Below are 16,880 nucleotides of genomic sequence, written 5' to 3' on the forward strand. Positions count from 1 at the left end.
CCGTGGCTTTGCTGTAACCATCAGGGGGCAGTGTACGGTGCATCACAGTCCTCATGAGCTTCACCAGGTTAAAAGAAGGGTGCATGGGTCCCAGAAATCGCTTCCTTGCTTCCTTTGCCACATCAATGATGCCGGCTCCTGCCTCACCTAGAACAGAGTGAAGGTGGACACTAAATAAAGTGCAATTGCAGTAACAGGCTGAAAGCAGGTGAGATTATAAGAGTGCCTTTAAAATGCAGTTCTATAGCCATGATAAAAAAAATTGGATTACATTAACACTGAGGCCATTGCACATGTTATACACAAGAAGCAGAAGAGGTGGAAAGAGGATGTCAATAGGCAAGATCTCATCACATGACCTATGTTTTTTTTATCCTCTTACCAACATCACAAGAAAGCCTGCTATAACTTGCATGCTCACAACATCCTCATTTCTTAAACTGGTCATTTCAGCTTTTCTGTGAAGTTTGCACAAGAGCACAGAACAGATCAAACTGAACACGGCTGCTATATTAACAGGACGGTTCCTTTAAAAAATAACACATTTACATTCTCTGATGCAAATACAAGTGATCAGCAAAGACAAAGACATGGCTGGTGTCTGAAATTTGTTTCTTTAGTTTTGCGCTGGAGCTGAAAGACGAATGCAGCCTGATATGATTTCACGTTAATTCCAAAAGGTTTGGGTCACTTACTCCTCTCATAGTAGCAAACTTGATCTTAAGGCCCCAGACACAGGTGTTATGGGCTTGGGGATATAGTTAAAATGTGAAAAAATCATATTCTCATACAGTGGGAAACCAAGTACTCCTCGTGTTTAGAAATAAGAGTTGTGCCTGTTCATATTGAACTTACTTTATTGAACAAGGGCAACCAATCAGATTACTGCTCATTAACATAATTTCGTTTCAAAGCAGGAATAATTAAATTGGGAAAGTGTCGTCTAAAATGAATTAAGTGTTTTCTACATGAATTCTCAGTGGACCTTTGGTGTAAAACTACAACGCAGGCGAGGTGTACAGTGTGAGTCCTATAAGCTCTAATCTCCTCTGTCCCGGGGGTGGGTGGTTTACCGAGGCAGGCTCCGCTGACCAGCGCTGCGGCGGTGATGGCCCCGGCCGAGGCTCCGTAGATGTGTCGCGCATTGTCCACCAGAAAAGGCGCCTGCTCCTGCAGACAGCTGGCCACTCCGATGTGATATATACCGAGAAAGCCGCAGCCAGCGAAGGAGATATTCCAGGAGGAGTCGAGGGGGAACATGCTGCGTCCAGAGGGGCGACCACCTTGTTTTTCAGGGTTTGTGGAGAAGGGACTGGCAAAGGCTACCCAGTAAATCTAAACTTTGTTCCGCACCGTGAGCGCAGGTTCAGGCCTTCATTTCAAAACACAGCCAGGCTACATCGCTCTTGTTTACACTCTTCAGCCGGCTCATCACAACTCCGCAGCTACACGAGAGACAGCACACCTGCCGAACCCTGAACACGACTTTAAACTCGGTTAAACGTGGTTATGGCTGGCAGCTTTAAACTCCGTGTCCTCGTGCCGCTCAGCTGGGGCGAGTTTGTGAGCCGCTGGATGTTAAATAAGCGCTGGTTAAGTAACCTGCTTTGTAGAAGTGGCTCTCTTTCACTTCTCTGTCACTCTCCAGCGGGATCTCTTAAATAGGCGGGCAGTGCAGCGGCCCTCATCCAATCAGAGCGCAGGAAATACGACCCTCCCGAGCTGTCCATCAAACCCAGAGACTTCCACGAACTGCGCAGAGGCCAGTGATGTCAAACCTCAGGAACATAACTTTGGGTTAATGTACTAGATCCCACAAAATAACACTGTATTTCACACCATGACGCCAGTCCCTTTCTCCGTTTGGAAGATCCAGTCATATTTTGTATGTATCTATAAAATACATCCAACTAAAAAAACATATATTTTATGAAAAAGTAAAATCAGTGCCTTTATTTTTTCATATTATATTGTATAAATTGATATTTTGGAATATGTTTTATGTGTCTTATACTTTTAAAGGCAAAGTTTTATTTCAAGTTAACATTCCCAGACAAAAGCCACATCTTATTTTCATTTAAAATATGAATGCATATTAATTTAGCCTTATTTCTAACAGTAATAATAGTAATATAATACATTAAATGATTTAAATGCACACAGATTGGCCCAAACATTAAAATGCACATTAAAATTGTTTTTCCATTTTATTAGATCTTTATGGTTTCACAATTAAAGTCCAGCTGTCATACTTTGTCTTTACTTTTTCTGCAGTTACAGTCTCTCCCCCCACTCATACACACATGTGCATGTCTTTTGCTTCCAACTGCCTTTGGATAATATTTTGAACATTGTAAATCATACAAAACTCATATTGAACAAAACAAACTACATTTCACACCACCCTCATAGTGTAAATATTAGTATAAGTGACATGCATTATGTGTGTATTAATTTCCTTGCTGCCACCAGTTCAAATATCTTCCCGCTTTGGGAACCACTGGATTAGAGGATGACCAACACAAACTGTGCTCAACAGACGAGATACACGTTGATTTTACATCTGCAAGGTGGACCAAGGTGGCAAGTCTGTCTAAGACATGGACAGTAAGTGGACACACCGCTCTCATATCTGTGTCACTGCAGTGCTGAGAATGATCCCTCACCTAAATCATACATCTCCTTTGGTGATCCTGACCATTGAAGATCAGGTTGAAGGTTGGTGGTAAGTATGCGGAACAACAGATGGATCACATTCTGAAAGAAGAGCTGATAAAATGCATATATTAATGCATATGGGAATATGTAAATATTTCACCTCAGCAAGTAAGTGAAGTTAAAAACAGACCCTAGGGGAGGTTTCTACAGAGGACAAGAAAGGCTAGCCAAAAAAAAAAGCTTAGAAAAACACCACTGCTGATGTGTTCTAAGTTTAAAATCCCCAGTGCCTGCATATTTTTACAAACTATAATTTGAGGACACCATGTAACAAAAGTGCCAAACATGATCCATGACAGATCTGGAGTAAGTTGTTTCTTACTTTATGTGTTGCTGTGATAGGCTGCTGAACGCGTTTTTAAAATAAATGCTCCAAATAGTGCACAAAATCAGATGCAGGGAAAAGTATGTCTTACTTACCAAATATACTCAATGTGTTTCACATCAAAATTAACTTTCAACACCTCCTCCCCAAGCACCATCACTTCAGGAAGTAAATTTTAAATTTTAAGGCTTCTTTTTTCCCCTACATTTATTACACAATTTAGGACACTTTGTATATTTTGTATATATTTATTAAAGCAGTATCGATGCCCTAGAACGTCCAGCAGCTAGAACAGAATTAGGTGAATTTTATGAAAATTGGCCAAAAAGCCCAACACATTAGAACATTACATAGGACGTGTAAATAAAGAACTAAACTCTTGTAAATCAATTCTGACATATATTTAAACATGAACAGTAAAAGACTAAATGTTTAAAGTTGTATTCAATTAACAGTTTAATTATATATAATTTGGGGTTTTCATTAGTTGTCAGTTATAATCATCAAATTAAAAGAAATAAACACTTGAAATATATCAGTCTGTGTGAAATGAATGAGTATAATATACAAGATTCACTTTTTGAATGGACCAGCACTTACAGAGAGAGAGATATAGATATAGATAGATAGATGCTAGGTACAGGATTCTCTATGCTAAAGGTAACTAAAGGTTACTAAAGATACTAACAGTGTTAATGTACAACAGAGGCTTTAAAGTCCAGTTTTGTTCCTTAAAGGTACATTAGATTTTCTTCTTTCATTACAGAACTGTGTAAAAATACAAACAAACAAACAAAAAAAACCACACACACACACACACACACACAGTATAAGTCCTGGAGATGAAATGGAGGGTATCAAATCAAAACAAATTATTGCAGAAACTTTAAATATAATAGAATAAGGTACCATTATGTTCCACCACAATGACAGATTTTTTTTCTGAGAGTGCAGGGTGTTTAATAACAGTGAAAATCACAGAGTCCTTGAAAGCAAGGCCAAAAAAAAAAGCACAGTTGTGACCTTCAGTCACTCATATGGCACTGCGTTAAAAACTCATTCCACCAACTAGGCTTTGGGAATACTTTGAAACATTGTCAAAAACACAGCCCGTCTCTGGGCTCAAGCTAATCAAAAATGGACCGATCCAAAGTGAAAACATGTTCTCAGAAACCTTTACTGATTGTTAATGGAAATAATGGACATAATATATTCATACCAAAAATTAAATCAGTCATAGAGTTTGTTACCTGCATTAAGTTCAGAAACTAGCATCTACAGGAAATTTTAATTTTCATGGCATGGGCTTTTGGGAATATGCCATAAATAATGAAATATATACAGTAGATATATCTATTATAGTTTCATATTCACTGTGTTTTGGATTACGTCTAATCAGGAACCTCCATTCTTATTACTGCAACATCATTTATGTGACATCAGAAAGTGCAAGTGCTTGACACCAGACAATGAATAATATCTCATTAATGTAAAAAAGTGCTTTAAAATAAAGGATCAACTTATGTCTTCTGGTCCTACACAATAATTTGGTGTTGTATAGCACAGAATGAATATTAAATTACTACTAAATGGTTATTAAAGTAAGGCATTGAGGTATCTAATAAAGATGTAAAAAGTTTACGCAGAATTTACTAATCTCAACATGCACTTTTATTAACATTACACATACTGTTACATACATTGTTTGTAGTTTGATACATGGAATTTCTTTTTAAATCTAGCTCTTTATTCAGTCTATAATATATCAATCGCTCTATTAGAACTGAACCTGGTAGAGTGTACGTGCTGTAGTGCATTTCTGAACACAAAGATCACTCTTCTAAGAATATGTTTTGAATGTGTTATGACAAAATATTGCTATCCTTTGGCCTCCTTCTAGTAGGCTATATTTTGCCAGATAGCATCTCAAGGAAAAGGTTTTACCAAGTACATTTGCTGGGTCAATCTCGGGGCATTATTGGGGGGAAAGGGATTTCAATATTTCTGCGTATCTCACATTCGAAATAAACAGAGTTCTCACATATATAAAATGCAGTGGTTTACTTATATGAATCACCTGAATCTGATGACTTGTCTTGCTTCCCATGTTCCATGTCAGGCACACCCAGGTCATAATGATCACCAGCCAGCTCCAGTGAAAATAAAATTCTTTAGATTCTTAGGTGATGATAACCTCATCCTCTGCTGCCTCTTTTATTCCCCTGGGAGAACAGTAACCATTTCAGGAAAATATGCTGTCAGTCTCAGGGGGCACACTAAATCTCAACACCCAGCAGCTGGGGCAAGGAAACGTAACAAACAATAACACATCATGTCCAGGCAAGATATAATAACGAGTGCAGTGCTGTAGGGTAATGCCTCAGTGGTTCTGCCATTTCTAATATCAGTCCTTTCCCCTTACACCAAATTACAGTCAGTGGTGATTAATCACTTTCTGGATGCTAAAACAGGATTGAAACAGGAGCATAATCTGTAGTTGGGAAACCGGTTTGTTACAAAAAAATAGGCTAATCTGGGACTAAATTACATCATTGTGGGATTTTCTTATTAAAAGACTTGTAAATTCGCCAAAACCACTGATGTATGACTTTTTCTCTGGAGAAACCTTCTTTGAATTATAGTCTCATTCTCTGGAGATGAGACTATAATTCAAAGAACATTATTATTATAAACATATAAAATATCTAAGATCTATACAAATATTAATATATTTTATTAACTACAAATCACAATAACATTTAAACAAAAATAATCTTAATAAATCTTGGTGACCTAGTTACATCCTAAGATCAGCTTTTGACACCTGTGTCACCAAAAACATTATTCATTTTTAAAAGATGATTTTCCAAAAACTCTTAATCCGATAGAATGAAGTAGGTTTCTGAGCTCTGATTCTGATTGGCTGGCATGTACTGGCTGCACAATCATGTGCTTCATTCAAAAAGCCAGGGTTTCAAAAACTAGGCTGGGGTCCAGCACAAGTACTCATTCTGTCTGCAGAGACAGAAATCCACTGGGTGGAGTCAGATCAAATCCAGCTCCGCCTACATCCAACTCTTTCTTCCTGGGAGGTTGGGGCTAGGGTTAGGGATAAGGAAAGAGTACGTTTTAGTCTAATCCAATGAAAACACAATGAGGGAGGAGCTGGATCACATGCAACTCCTCCCTATGGATTTCTGGTTCTGCAGCGCTGACCTTCTCGGGTCCAGGTGGCCTGCATATCTAGACCACTATGTCACTGCAGGGTGTGCCTGTTAGAAGATCATTCAGATACAGCCGAGAATCGCTGCTCACTTCCTGACAATTCTAGAATTATATCACAGTCAAGACTCCTATCACAGCATCCTTTATTCTCTTCTGTTGCTCACAATCATCTGTTGACACATCTGACCTGAATTACCATCAAAGGAAACCAACAATACATGTTGTTTATAAGCACAGTCATTTAAACTGTGATGTTTCTTTAGCTGTGTATCTGTATTAAAGAAATGAAATGTGAGTTTACACAAAACCTTATTAACTGTAAGCTGAGAAGTAAACACTGATATGAATGAGGTAAAAAATTCCTTCCCTCAGTGAATTTCACAGACTATTGATGAGGTGACAAAATAGCTTTGTTAAACTATCCCTTTTTGTATAATTATGTAATACAACAACAAACCCTACTAGGACAGTGCCACCAAAGACCCACTGTCCCATCCTGACCAGCTTATGAAACAAAACACCTTCAGTGTCCAAGGGCAGGGCTGGGAGTTACGCTGGCCTGAATATGCAGTACATATCTTATGTTTTGTGACATAACTAAATCAATGGATTCACATTCCCTTATACCATCCATATATAGAAATGTATACAAAAATTATACATTTGAAAACTTCAACAAGGCAAGGGTCCTAAAAAGTACCACAAACATTCCAAGGACCACTTTCTTAATTTATTTATTTATTTTTAGTAAAAATCAAGTTGTGTGAGGTGTGGTTTTATGTGCTAGAACGCATATGAGTGAAATGCACCAAGACTGAACAGTTTTGCTTTGAAACTGCACTGTTCCAAAGACATTCCCAAATGGGCAAATTCAGACATCCAGGGTTTCTGACATCATAAACCTAACGAACCAACCTTGTCAATTCACGGGGCAGGGCTTAGAAGCGTCAGGAGTGGGTGGGTGGAGATAGAGAAGGGTCACTGAATGAAGGTGAGTTGGATCCAAGCCATTTTTAAGGCATTAAAGGACCGTTTTTCCTTGGAGCAAACTTAAAAATTCCATTCTAACAGGGATGAGTTTTAAGGGTTTAACCAATGTCCAGAGAGTGAATTTAAGAAGGATAAGGCGCTATGTTTGATTAAATATTGCTGTGTTTTCATTTGAACTCAGAGTGTAACGAGGTCTAAGCCTAAGACCGTGCACTGTCTCTTTAAGAGCCTCGTCCCGCCTCGCCCTCAAAGTTCCGCGGTGTATGAAATATGGAGAAAGTGCAGAGACGAGGAACTGCCGCTAGCCCTGCACTGTATGTGACTGTACTCTGATAACACTGACGGCGTTTGAATTTGACACCGTGCTCATGTTTTGACGACGAAAAAGTCATGACGTTTGCGATTAGTCCCACGACCCTGTGTATGAGCGTGTGTGTGTGTGAGTGAGTGTGTGTGTTTAGAGATTATTTGTACTACAGAAGCCAGCTAACGTTAGCAGCAAAGTTAACTTTCTTTACTCAACCCTGTGGAGACAAATGTCAGTTCAAACCGGACTGCTGTGAGTGTGTTTGTGCACGTAGCCTGCTAGCAAACTACTTTTTTATATATATATCTTCGCCATTTTATATTTTTGTATGTCGTTTCAGTACAGATCAAATGAATCCTATGACGCCACTCGTCAGAAGAAGCTACTTACCGCTCTCAGTCTTTTCAATTTACACCTCCGTTTTTCAGAATGAGTGCAGTCTCACTCTCCTGCATGGGCTTGTCTGGACATGGTCATCTCAGCATGTTTCAGTTTGGAAAAGTGATTGAGCGCCAGCTATGGCTCTGGAGGGAGAGACGAGGTGTCACATTGATGTTCTGACACTTCCAGCTTCTGCTCTCTCTTTCCCCATCCAAGGGGGAAACTGAAAGAACAAAAGGATGGAAAGGGAGGAGAGCTGTGAAGAAGTGCATGAGGATGAGGGGAGTCAAGTGGCCACAGGTGAAGAGAAGAGAAGAGGATACACTGGGACATCTGGAGCAATGACTCTGGGAAAAGGGCCTAAGGACTCAAGGAAAAGGAATAAGGAGAGGCACGGTTTAAAGGTCACACAATCTATAGAGAAAGTGGAAGAATGGGAAAACAGCGATCGACTGGAGGAGGAGTTATTACCGTCACTACGAAGAATACTACGAAATCAAGCAGGCTTTCATGAGGAAGAAACCTTCCCCTCTATTTCTCCCTCTTATGGCAGAACGGATGTCTCGTCCATCTCTTCCTCCTCGAGCCCCTTGCCTTCTGCTCTCCTCTCCACTTTCTCCATGTCTTCCACCTCTCCACAGCTTTCTCTCAGTCCCCCTCTCCCTCCCTCAGTGGAGGTGGATACACTGTTGGTGGATGGCAGGTTGGTGTTGGATGTGTATCAGGGTGGTGGGGCAGTGATGTCCACTCTCTGGGAGAGTTTACCAGAGCGGATGAAGCGACTGCAGTGTGTCCGACTGGGCTCAGAAGACGAAGAGGCATTGGAGGGAGCTCTCAAAATCCTTCCCCAGCTCTCTCAGCTGCGCTCATTGGCCATAAGAGGTACACACACTTGCGCACATGCAAAATCATATTAATCTTGTGTCAGTCAGTCCCAGGTTTGGTTTTGGAGTATGCCATCTTCTGTCCCGGCTTAAATACTCTCAAAATATTAGTGCATTCACAAGTCCTTACTGAGTAGGAACGAGTGTGTTATAGCTAGTGTAAAAATGTAAAATTTGTCTTTAAAGTATTACTCAAGGACCAGGGTTCAGAAAGTGTGTTTTTATGTAGTTATGGTTTGGCTAAACAATCAAATTTCCAAAATTTAATCAGCAAAAACATGTTTGGCGAATGAAGTCTTTAGGATCGCACCATTGGTTTGCACTGCGGCTAAGAGGCTAGTTTAGGAAATTAATTCATATGATGCCAGTCAGAATGGAACACACACATATATATATATGTGTGTATAATGCAAGCCAATAGTTCTGAAATGTTTAAAATTTAAATAAACAGTATTCAGTGTATTTTGAAATACAAAATATAACACACTGCTGTTCTTTATTAGTTTTCGGTAAATATTTATGGCTAGATGATGTCAGCCATATTGGCCTTATTAGGTATATTTTTTTTTTAACAGAAACGTATAAACTTTTATGAACCAATCCTAATTTCAAATCAGTGTAGTTTAAAGTGATGATTTGTGTGTGCAGTTTGCTCAGCACTACGTGTTCATCCTAAACTGACATTATTTGTTAGCTGCATTAACACTGTACAATGTGGTGAACTAAACTTACTTTTAGTAAATTCTAAATGTATATATTGCTTCATTATAAATGTGAAATAAAAATACATTTTCCATTTTCAAATGTGCCTGTCCACCCTATCTTCTATTATTTCCCTCTAGGCCATCGCTTTTATGATGCCTGTGGTGACCCTCTCCCAGGCCTTCTGACCTCCCTTCCTCCTGCCATCTCTTCTCTTTCCCTTCTTGTTCACCTAGATCTCTCCTTCAACCGCCTCTCTACTCTTCCTTCCTGTGTGCTTTCTCTCTCTCACCTCTCTGAGCTCATCCTATGCCACAATCAGCTGGAGAGTCTGCCTGAGGAGCTGGGTGTTCTGATACATCTGCAAAGGCTCAGTGTGCTCGGGAACAAGTTGGTGACTCTGCCCCCAGAAGTGGGGATGCTGCTGGAGCTGCAGGAACTGGACATATCCTTTAACCTGTTGGAGAATCTGCCTGAGGAGCTTGGCCAGCTACAGAATCTGCAGTCACTAGAACTCTCCAATAACAAGCTCGAAAGGCTACCGGAGACACTGGGTGAGAGAGAGAAGGGAGGAAACCTATTCAATAACTATGAATAAATGCACATATAATATGTTCTTATTCACAAATCGACAACAGGGATTAGGGCTGGGCAATATGATATGATGTTTCTCTCTGTCTGTCCTTCTAAGTGAACCTCTCTGTGTTTCTACACAGGTTCTTTACAAGCCCTGAGGGTGCTGGCAATCCACAGTAATGAGCTAAGGAGCATCCCTGAGTGTATACAATCCCTCCCTCAATTAAAGAGACTGGATATACGGAACAACCCACTGGGCAGGCCCCCAACTCCTCCGTTCCTCCCTCCTGTACCAGCAGGTTGTTTAATGCACTCACACGTTTGGCCTCTACCACCTGTCACATTTGCTTGGAAACCTGTCATATGACTACTACTGCAAAAAAGATTCATAAATACAATGTGTATGTAGTTAAAATGTAAATGAGTAGCAGTGAATCTACACAATGTTAATTGTAGGTATAGTTTTCATAACAGAATCTTACATCTTTCTCAGTTCAAGATGATGCCCCAATGCCTGAGCTGCATCTTGCATTCAACCAGCATAGGTAAATAGCACAATCACATATCTCAGCACTTTTACTGTAGTGTTTTTCACATCCGCATCCTCCTCTACTGCTTTTCTTCTGCCATCATAGATTTTCAGTATCTCCTGCTGGGTGTCATGTATTCATTCCCGGAGGAGCGGAGCTTCTGTTTCCACGTGGATGTGTTGTAGGTGTTACAGAGTTAAAGTGGGCAGAAAGAAAACCAGACAAGAAGTGGGTACAGCTAGAAGAGCATGACATACTACTGAGTCGACCTTTGGAGCTCCTCCCACACGGTGTTACATTTGACAAGGTGGAAGAAAAGTTGTAATGTTTTGCTGAGGATTGTTATATGGCTATAATAATTCCAGTCCCTGAAATACACTTGACATTTATTTGTCTTAATGACTTTAAACATGATATAAGTCTTATTATGTATCATCATTACTATAGTAACCACAGTTGTAGGCAAATTGTAATAACATTAAAGTGTGAAGTGTGATGTTTTTGGCATGGATTAATAACTTCTGTGTCTTTCGTTTATTCTTCCTTGTCTGCCAGCCTGTAGAAGTGTGTGTTCCCTATCACAGGACTCGTAAAGGGGAGGTGGTAGTCCGGAGGTATGATGGACAGTTTTGGAGTACATTACCTACTCAAACCAGAAGAGGGAGTGACAGACACAGCAGCAGACCACGGGGCCGACCTGCTCGGGTAAAACATGCCAGTGTCCCTCTTTCAATTAATCTTTCAACTTTCTAAACTGTACGTTTCAAATCTCAGATTGACCTACTTTAATTTGACTCATCTTTATGTTTGTACAGCTGGCGTGCTGCACCGTGAAACACTTCTCCTGGTTTGTGGCTTGTTCTCGGCCTGTCAGAGACAGTTGCTCTGTATCTCCAGCCGGGGCGCTTCTGGTGTCTCGTTATGACTCTGGGATTAAACTTACGTTTCCACCAGAGTGCACAATGAACACACGTACTGTCACACTGCAGGTATCAAACATCTGAGAGGGTACTGCCCTTATTTAACCTTTTGTGTTCATGATACATGATTGTGTGGAGTTGATTCTAGTTCAGCTCTTAGCTCTTATCCTAGAGATGCTTCTTGAGGGAGGTTAGGTTATAGCATTCACACTGATTTTCTGATTTTGTGTCAAATAATTAGGCTTTTTTGACTACAGAACGTCATGTGACTGCACTCATAATGTAGTGATAACCATATAAACATATGTTTAAAGGCTAAATAGCAGAGTGATTGTAATTCATTTCAAGCTAAATAACAATATTTTTGTTCTATTTAAAAAACACATAAAATAGTAATAAAACAAAAATGAATGTGTAGGTGTATCTAAGCAGCCTGACATGTTATGCTATTTTGTTTTACCCAGGTGCTGCATGTGGCACCATCTGAGGTGCAGGATCTGACTGGAGACCCTCAAGCCAGCGTCAGCCCCCTTCTCTGCCTCTCCCAGATCCCCAGCATGCACTTCCTCCAACCAGTCCGAGTGCAGATCCCCCTGCCACCTGGACTCACTGGTACTTGGACTCTGTGTTTCACTTGTACCCATTCTCGCTCTGAAATAAAGGGTAAATATAAATGCTCTTTTTTTGTGCAGGTCACACAGTAGACATGTCTAGGTTGCACCTGCTGCATGGTGACCCTGTTGCTCACACCTGGACTGATATCACTGCTCAGGTGTCTCTCTACATCTCGCACATCTACGCCATCTTCACTGTCACCCATTTCTCTTGGTGAGTCAGCTGATTAATGTATTAGTAATGTAGGATTAATGTATCTCCTGAATATTAATTAAGTGTTAATGGCCCCTAAATCTCATGTTGTTTAGGTACTGGCTGTGGTACACCACCCACAGCTGCATTAGTGGAGTGGTGAGGAAAGTGTATCACAGGCTGAAGCAATTCAAAGTTCAGTTTCTAGTGCTGCAAAGAAAAACAGATCTTGCACAAGTTCTCCTGCAGTGCTTACCCTCAGACAAGGTGAGTGTGTGGGTGTTTGTGTAATGTACAGCATGTGCATGAGCTGTATGTACATGGATCAAAATTCGGAATCACTGTTTTCAAAAAATGAAACCAATTTTCTTGCAGATTATAGTTTTCATACAATTTGTTTGAAGCTGTAAAACTGTTTGAACAGAACTCTCATTAATTGCATAAAAACTGAGAAAATTGTGAATGAGTTTAAAATTAATAAAATTATATCTTTAATTAAATAGCTGTTCAAATGTAACTACTGTTCATTTTTTTCCAATTAAGTATTTTTATCTTTTATTACTGTGCTTTAACTCCCTTTTTCACTAGTATACTTTTATATAACCATTGTATGTTTACAACTTCGTGTTCTACACTGAACAATTTGTGCATTGTAATTTATTACCTAGTAATAATATTAGTAACATTTTTGTTTGTATGTCACTTGCTTGTCTTTCTGAGTAAGCTGGCACCCCTCCAGATACACTTACTGTGTGTGACTGTGTGTGTGTGTGTGTGTGTGTGTGACTGTGTGTAGGTTGACACTAGATTAGCTTCTCTGTCGGAGCAGTATGAAGGCCCTCAGCCATCAGATGTATGTACCCTGTTGGAAGGCGAGCAGTTCTTTGCCGGCTTTGAGAGAGGCATTGACATCAGTGCGGGTGTGTCCCACACAACACACACACACACACACACACACACACACGTAGCTTTTAATGCAGTTTTGCTCAAACCTGAGTACCACACATTATAAGGCTGACTAAGCACTATTTAAACTAGGTGTGATTGGTTAGGAGCCTTGTCTTTTTTCCCTAATCTTATTGTAGATGATACATTTAACTGTACATCTAATAACTCAAACATTGGCTTGTACAGTGAAGCGTCATTATAGTAATATAATGAAATATTGAAAAGAGAGGAATTCTCAACTGTAGAAATGCTTCGAACTCAGGTTATTTTACCACCCAAGTCAAGTTTTGAACCCAAGGCAATTAGTGTTCATATATAATGTTTATAAACATAAAATAACAGCTATGCAGAGTGTAATATGGATATTCCAGTAAAATGAATCTGATTTGTTATGTTCTGTTAGACCGGCCAGACTGCAGTGAGGGCAGACTGGCCTTCACCTTCTACTCCCACTTGAAAAACATTAAAGAGGTATATGTCTGCCCCACACTTAAACAAGAGGGCACTGTCCGAGGACAGGTGAGTTTGCCAGAACCCTTTGAATAGATGCTTAATATTCTTTCATATCTGATCATATCTGAATTTTCAGTATTTACAGAATCATTGAATTGAATTTATGGGTGATCTCATGTATATGGGACATGTGGTCTAATTTAGATTCCTACATTCATAATGTGTAAAAGTGCATATTTATTTAGTATAGAAATAGTATAGTATTTTAATTACCTGAAGTCTGCCGTCTGATCTAAAATATTTTAGATATTTTTTTGGTGAAACGTATCCTATGTCCTGTAAGTCGGTTAAAAGGTAATTGCTGTGAACATTGTTGTCCAGTTTTTGAATGAGACATTTTGGGAAATTGATCAGCTTTCCATTGTCACTCAGATAACTCTTAAACAAGGGGGTATGCGTTTATTTGCTTAGGTGTCTTTCTACAGAGGAGAGGCTCCCAATGACATTCCACAGGAAGTGGCTCTGAAGAGGAAAGGCCTCGACAGCCAATGGATGGCCACACTTCCCCTCAGGCTTCCTGTAAGAATTATGTGTGGCAGAAGTTACCCTTTATGTGATTGTTGCTGTTAATGAAGTTTATAGTTTTCCTTATAACAGTAAATCTCCGGAAAGTGCTCCACCAACATAAAGGGAGAACCTTAAGAAAATAGTACAGTTGAATTGACATAAGATTTTTCCTCTCCCAGTTCCACATTCTTCATCTCTCTCTTCTTTACACATACACACAGGGCACTGACGGAGAGACCAGTTTGTATTCAGAGAAGCAGTATCCTCCCCTGAACCTCGGTGATCCAGAGAGTGGTTATCTGACAGAGACCAACCTGCTGGCCATTTCGTTACGCATCAGCCAGGACTGGCGCTGCATTGGCATGAATCTGGGCATCAGCTACGAGGAGCTGGACCGCATCCAGTATAAACACAGGTGCGCACTGGCGTTTGCAGTCCCCTGACGACAAGACCTGGACCCCTGCCTGCCACCAGATGGTGCTGTTACATGCATATTTCAGTGCATGTTTGTGGCTCTGTCAGAGTGTGGATGCTGCACTATTATTACAGTCTTTACTATTTTTGTGGTTCTGACTTTATGTGCACTTTGTTCCAGAACACACATTATACATAAAAATCTAATTTATATTTTTATACAAGAAAATTGATATTTATGCCCAGTGATTATAGGTGTCTGAGTAACGTGTGTGTGTGTGTGTGTGTATACGTGTATACGTGTGTGGGAGTAATGTGTATGCTTACTCATATCAGTGTTTGCACTGGTGTGATAATGAGACAATGACATGAATATGCATTGGAGGGCATAAGAGCGGGAGATGGGAAGCAGAAGAAGAATTTTGTGTGTTTTTGTTTAATCTCTTCCCTGTCAGTCATCAGTAAGCCATCTGGGACCCTGCAGGAGATTACACAAACACACACACAGAAGATAAGCTCAGTGTTGTGTACTCTGTTTTTTTTATTCCCCTTCCAGCTCTGCTCATTCCTGTCTTTGCCTATGAATTTTAATATCTCTATCCAGCCTCTACCCACATCTTCATATATAACACTTATCCTCTACATGTATATACACCTCCCTCCCACTCTACTGGTATCTTGCACTCCACTTATCTCTCTCTCTACCTCCTCTCTACCACTGATATTCATGCTGGTCTAGATTTCCAATTCCTGTGTAAATTAGGTGGTAAGTTGAAAAACAAAAACTGACACCAGTGCTTTATTCCAGCCTAATGGATTGACCCCAGGTTTTGAGTGCATCAGAAATATTGCAATTTATCACATATAGTCTACTGGTACTTTGCAGTGGTACATTCATATTGTCTATTATACTCTATACATACCTTAGGGCTGAATGATTTAAACTAAATGCTTACATACAATTATTCTAACAAATATCAATATCAATATTATTTAAATGGTTTTTAATGGATATTCATAATATTTAATAAATTGCAGGCCAGTCTGATATTTTAGCCTGATTACCCATCTTTTCTGGTTCTAAGCTAAATGCTGAATGTGCGGTCTGTGCACATAGACGTGCACATACGTGTTTGGTTACTTTTGACTGTTCTCACTCCTCTACTATCAGATCACGTGTCCTGTGTTATTAGTTTAAACTTGACACTCTTTATTTGTAGTTTTACTATCACAGCTATTACGTTTCTAGGTCTAGTATACATGCAGATGTCTTAGAGGTGTGTTTTCCTCTGTGTCTGTTTTTTCAGAGACAACCTGGGAGCCCTTGTGCTGGAGATGCTTTTCCACTGGGCGAGAGGGCAGCAGAAATCCGGATTAGGGGCAGTCCCAAGACTGATTGAAGCACTGGTGGAAAGTGGCAGGCGGGACCTGGCAGAAGAAGTGGAGGACATTGTCAATCTGGGGAAGAGGAAGTACAGGGAATCACTAAAGCGAGTGGGTCTGGAGGCAGAGAACCCAACAACCTCTACTCAGTCTGAACTCAGATGACACACCAGCCTCTATATAATATGCTTAAAATCACACTAATTGTGCTGGACACTTTGTGTACATAAAAATAGGATTTATATATTTAATACAAGGCAAATGCGTATTTATGCACACAGTTTCTGTTTGTTTGTCCCAACAGACAAGCCTCCTGCTCTGTGTCTTGTTGCTATGACTGAGCTGATGTTGGGCTGAATCAGCTCCTCACAGGCGCTTGCTGAACACATGGTTTTACCTTGTCTCTCAGAGGAACGCGGCCTCTAAAAACCTGCAGGGTTGCATATGTAGGTTTAGCAAACTGGAACATATAAAGTCATGTCAGCTTAGTCAAGAGTGTTGTATGCTCCCACAGTATTTTCTGTTTGATTTAAAATATATGTGAACCGTGGAAGTGTTTTGGACCCAAACATTGTAATGCAGGCTAATCCCAGCTGAATTATGAAATGTTCACTAATGCACAGACTGTTGGAGGAAATAAATTATGCTGTGCGTGTGCTTTTACAGTGGGGTTTTGTTGGTGGTTTTTTTTTCCCCTGTTGCTTTGCGAAATGGTGTGAAAACAGGTACAGCATCCAGCCACACACTCAT

At 40.1% G+C, this 16,880-nt stretch overlaps 2 protein-coding genes across 6 annotated transcripts in view; one reads left to right on the forward strand and one right to left on the reverse strand.

The window, feature by feature from the left end:
* Positions 1 to 1,634, reverse strand: part of pnpla2 (patatin-like phospholipase domain containing 2) — a 10,913-nt gene extending 9,279 nt beyond the window's left edge. The window contains exons 1-2 of the mRNA XM_066669094.1: positions 1,074 to 1,634; positions 1 to 147 (exon numbers count right to left, since the gene is read on the reverse strand). The exon at positions 1 to 147 is cut by the window's left edge and continues 86 nt beyond it. Coding sequence (XP_066525191.1) covers positions 1 to 147; positions 1,074 to 1,260 — 334 coding nt within the window. The 5' untranslated portion in view covers positions 1,261 to 1,634. The remainder of the gene's footprint in view (positions 148 to 1,073) is intronic.
* Positions 1,635 to 7,470: 5,836 nt separating this feature from the next.
* Positions 7,471 to 16,776, forward strand: pidd1 (p53-induced death domain protein 1). Of its 5 annotated transcripts, none has more exons than XM_066668281.1 (16): positions 7,471 to 8,828; positions 9,673 to 10,086; positions 10,249 to 10,407; positions 10,602 to 10,653; positions 10,744 to 10,945; positions 11,194 to 11,343; positions 11,454 to 11,627; positions 12,023 to 12,170; positions 12,251 to 12,386; positions 12,482 to 12,632; positions 13,162 to 13,285; positions 13,717 to 13,832; positions 14,238 to 14,345; positions 14,555 to 14,748; positions 16,055 to 16,241; positions 16,435 to 16,776. In XM_066668281.1, the coding sequence occupies exons 1-16, from the start codon at positions 8,186 to 8,188 to the stop codon at positions 16,465 to 16,467; spliced, it is 2,991 nt and encodes a 996-aa protein (XP_066524378.1). In that variant the 5' UTR covers positions 7,471 to 8,185; the 3' UTR covers positions 16,468 to 16,776. The 5 variants fall into 5 exon arrangements, 4 of the variants coding, with proteins under 4 accessions (XP_066524378.1, XP_066524375.1, XP_066524377.1 ...); XM_066668278.1 differs by having other exon boundaries at positions 7,471 to 7,817; positions 7,906 to 8,828; positions 16,055 to 16,776; XM_066668280.1 differs by having other exon boundaries at positions 7,471 to 7,817; positions 7,911 to 8,828; positions 16,055 to 16,776.
* Positions 16,777 to 16,880: the final 104 nt, after the last annotated feature.

The sequence above is a fragment of the Hoplias malabaricus genome, chromosome 4 (genome assembly GCF_029633855.1).
Source record: "Hoplias malabaricus isolate fHopMal1 chromosome 4, fHopMal1.hap1, whole genome shotgun sequence".
Taxonomy (NCBI): domain Eukaryota; kingdom Metazoa; phylum Chordata; class Actinopteri; order Characiformes; family Erythrinidae; genus Hoplias; species Hoplias malabaricus.

Coding starts and splice junctions, on each gene's coding strand:
- pidd1 (XM_066668277.1), top strand. CDS start 8,186: ATGGAAAGGGAGGAGAGCTGTGAAGAAGTGCATGAGGATGAGGGGAGT. Junction 11,344..11,453: donor CACGGGGCCGACCTGCTCGG/GTAAAACATGCC, acceptor ATGTTTGTACAG/CTGGCGTGCTGCACCGTGAA. Junction 14,749..16,054: donor CGCATCCAGTATAAACACAG/GTGCGCACTGGC, acceptor CTGTTTTTTCAG/AGACAACCTGGGAGCCCTTG.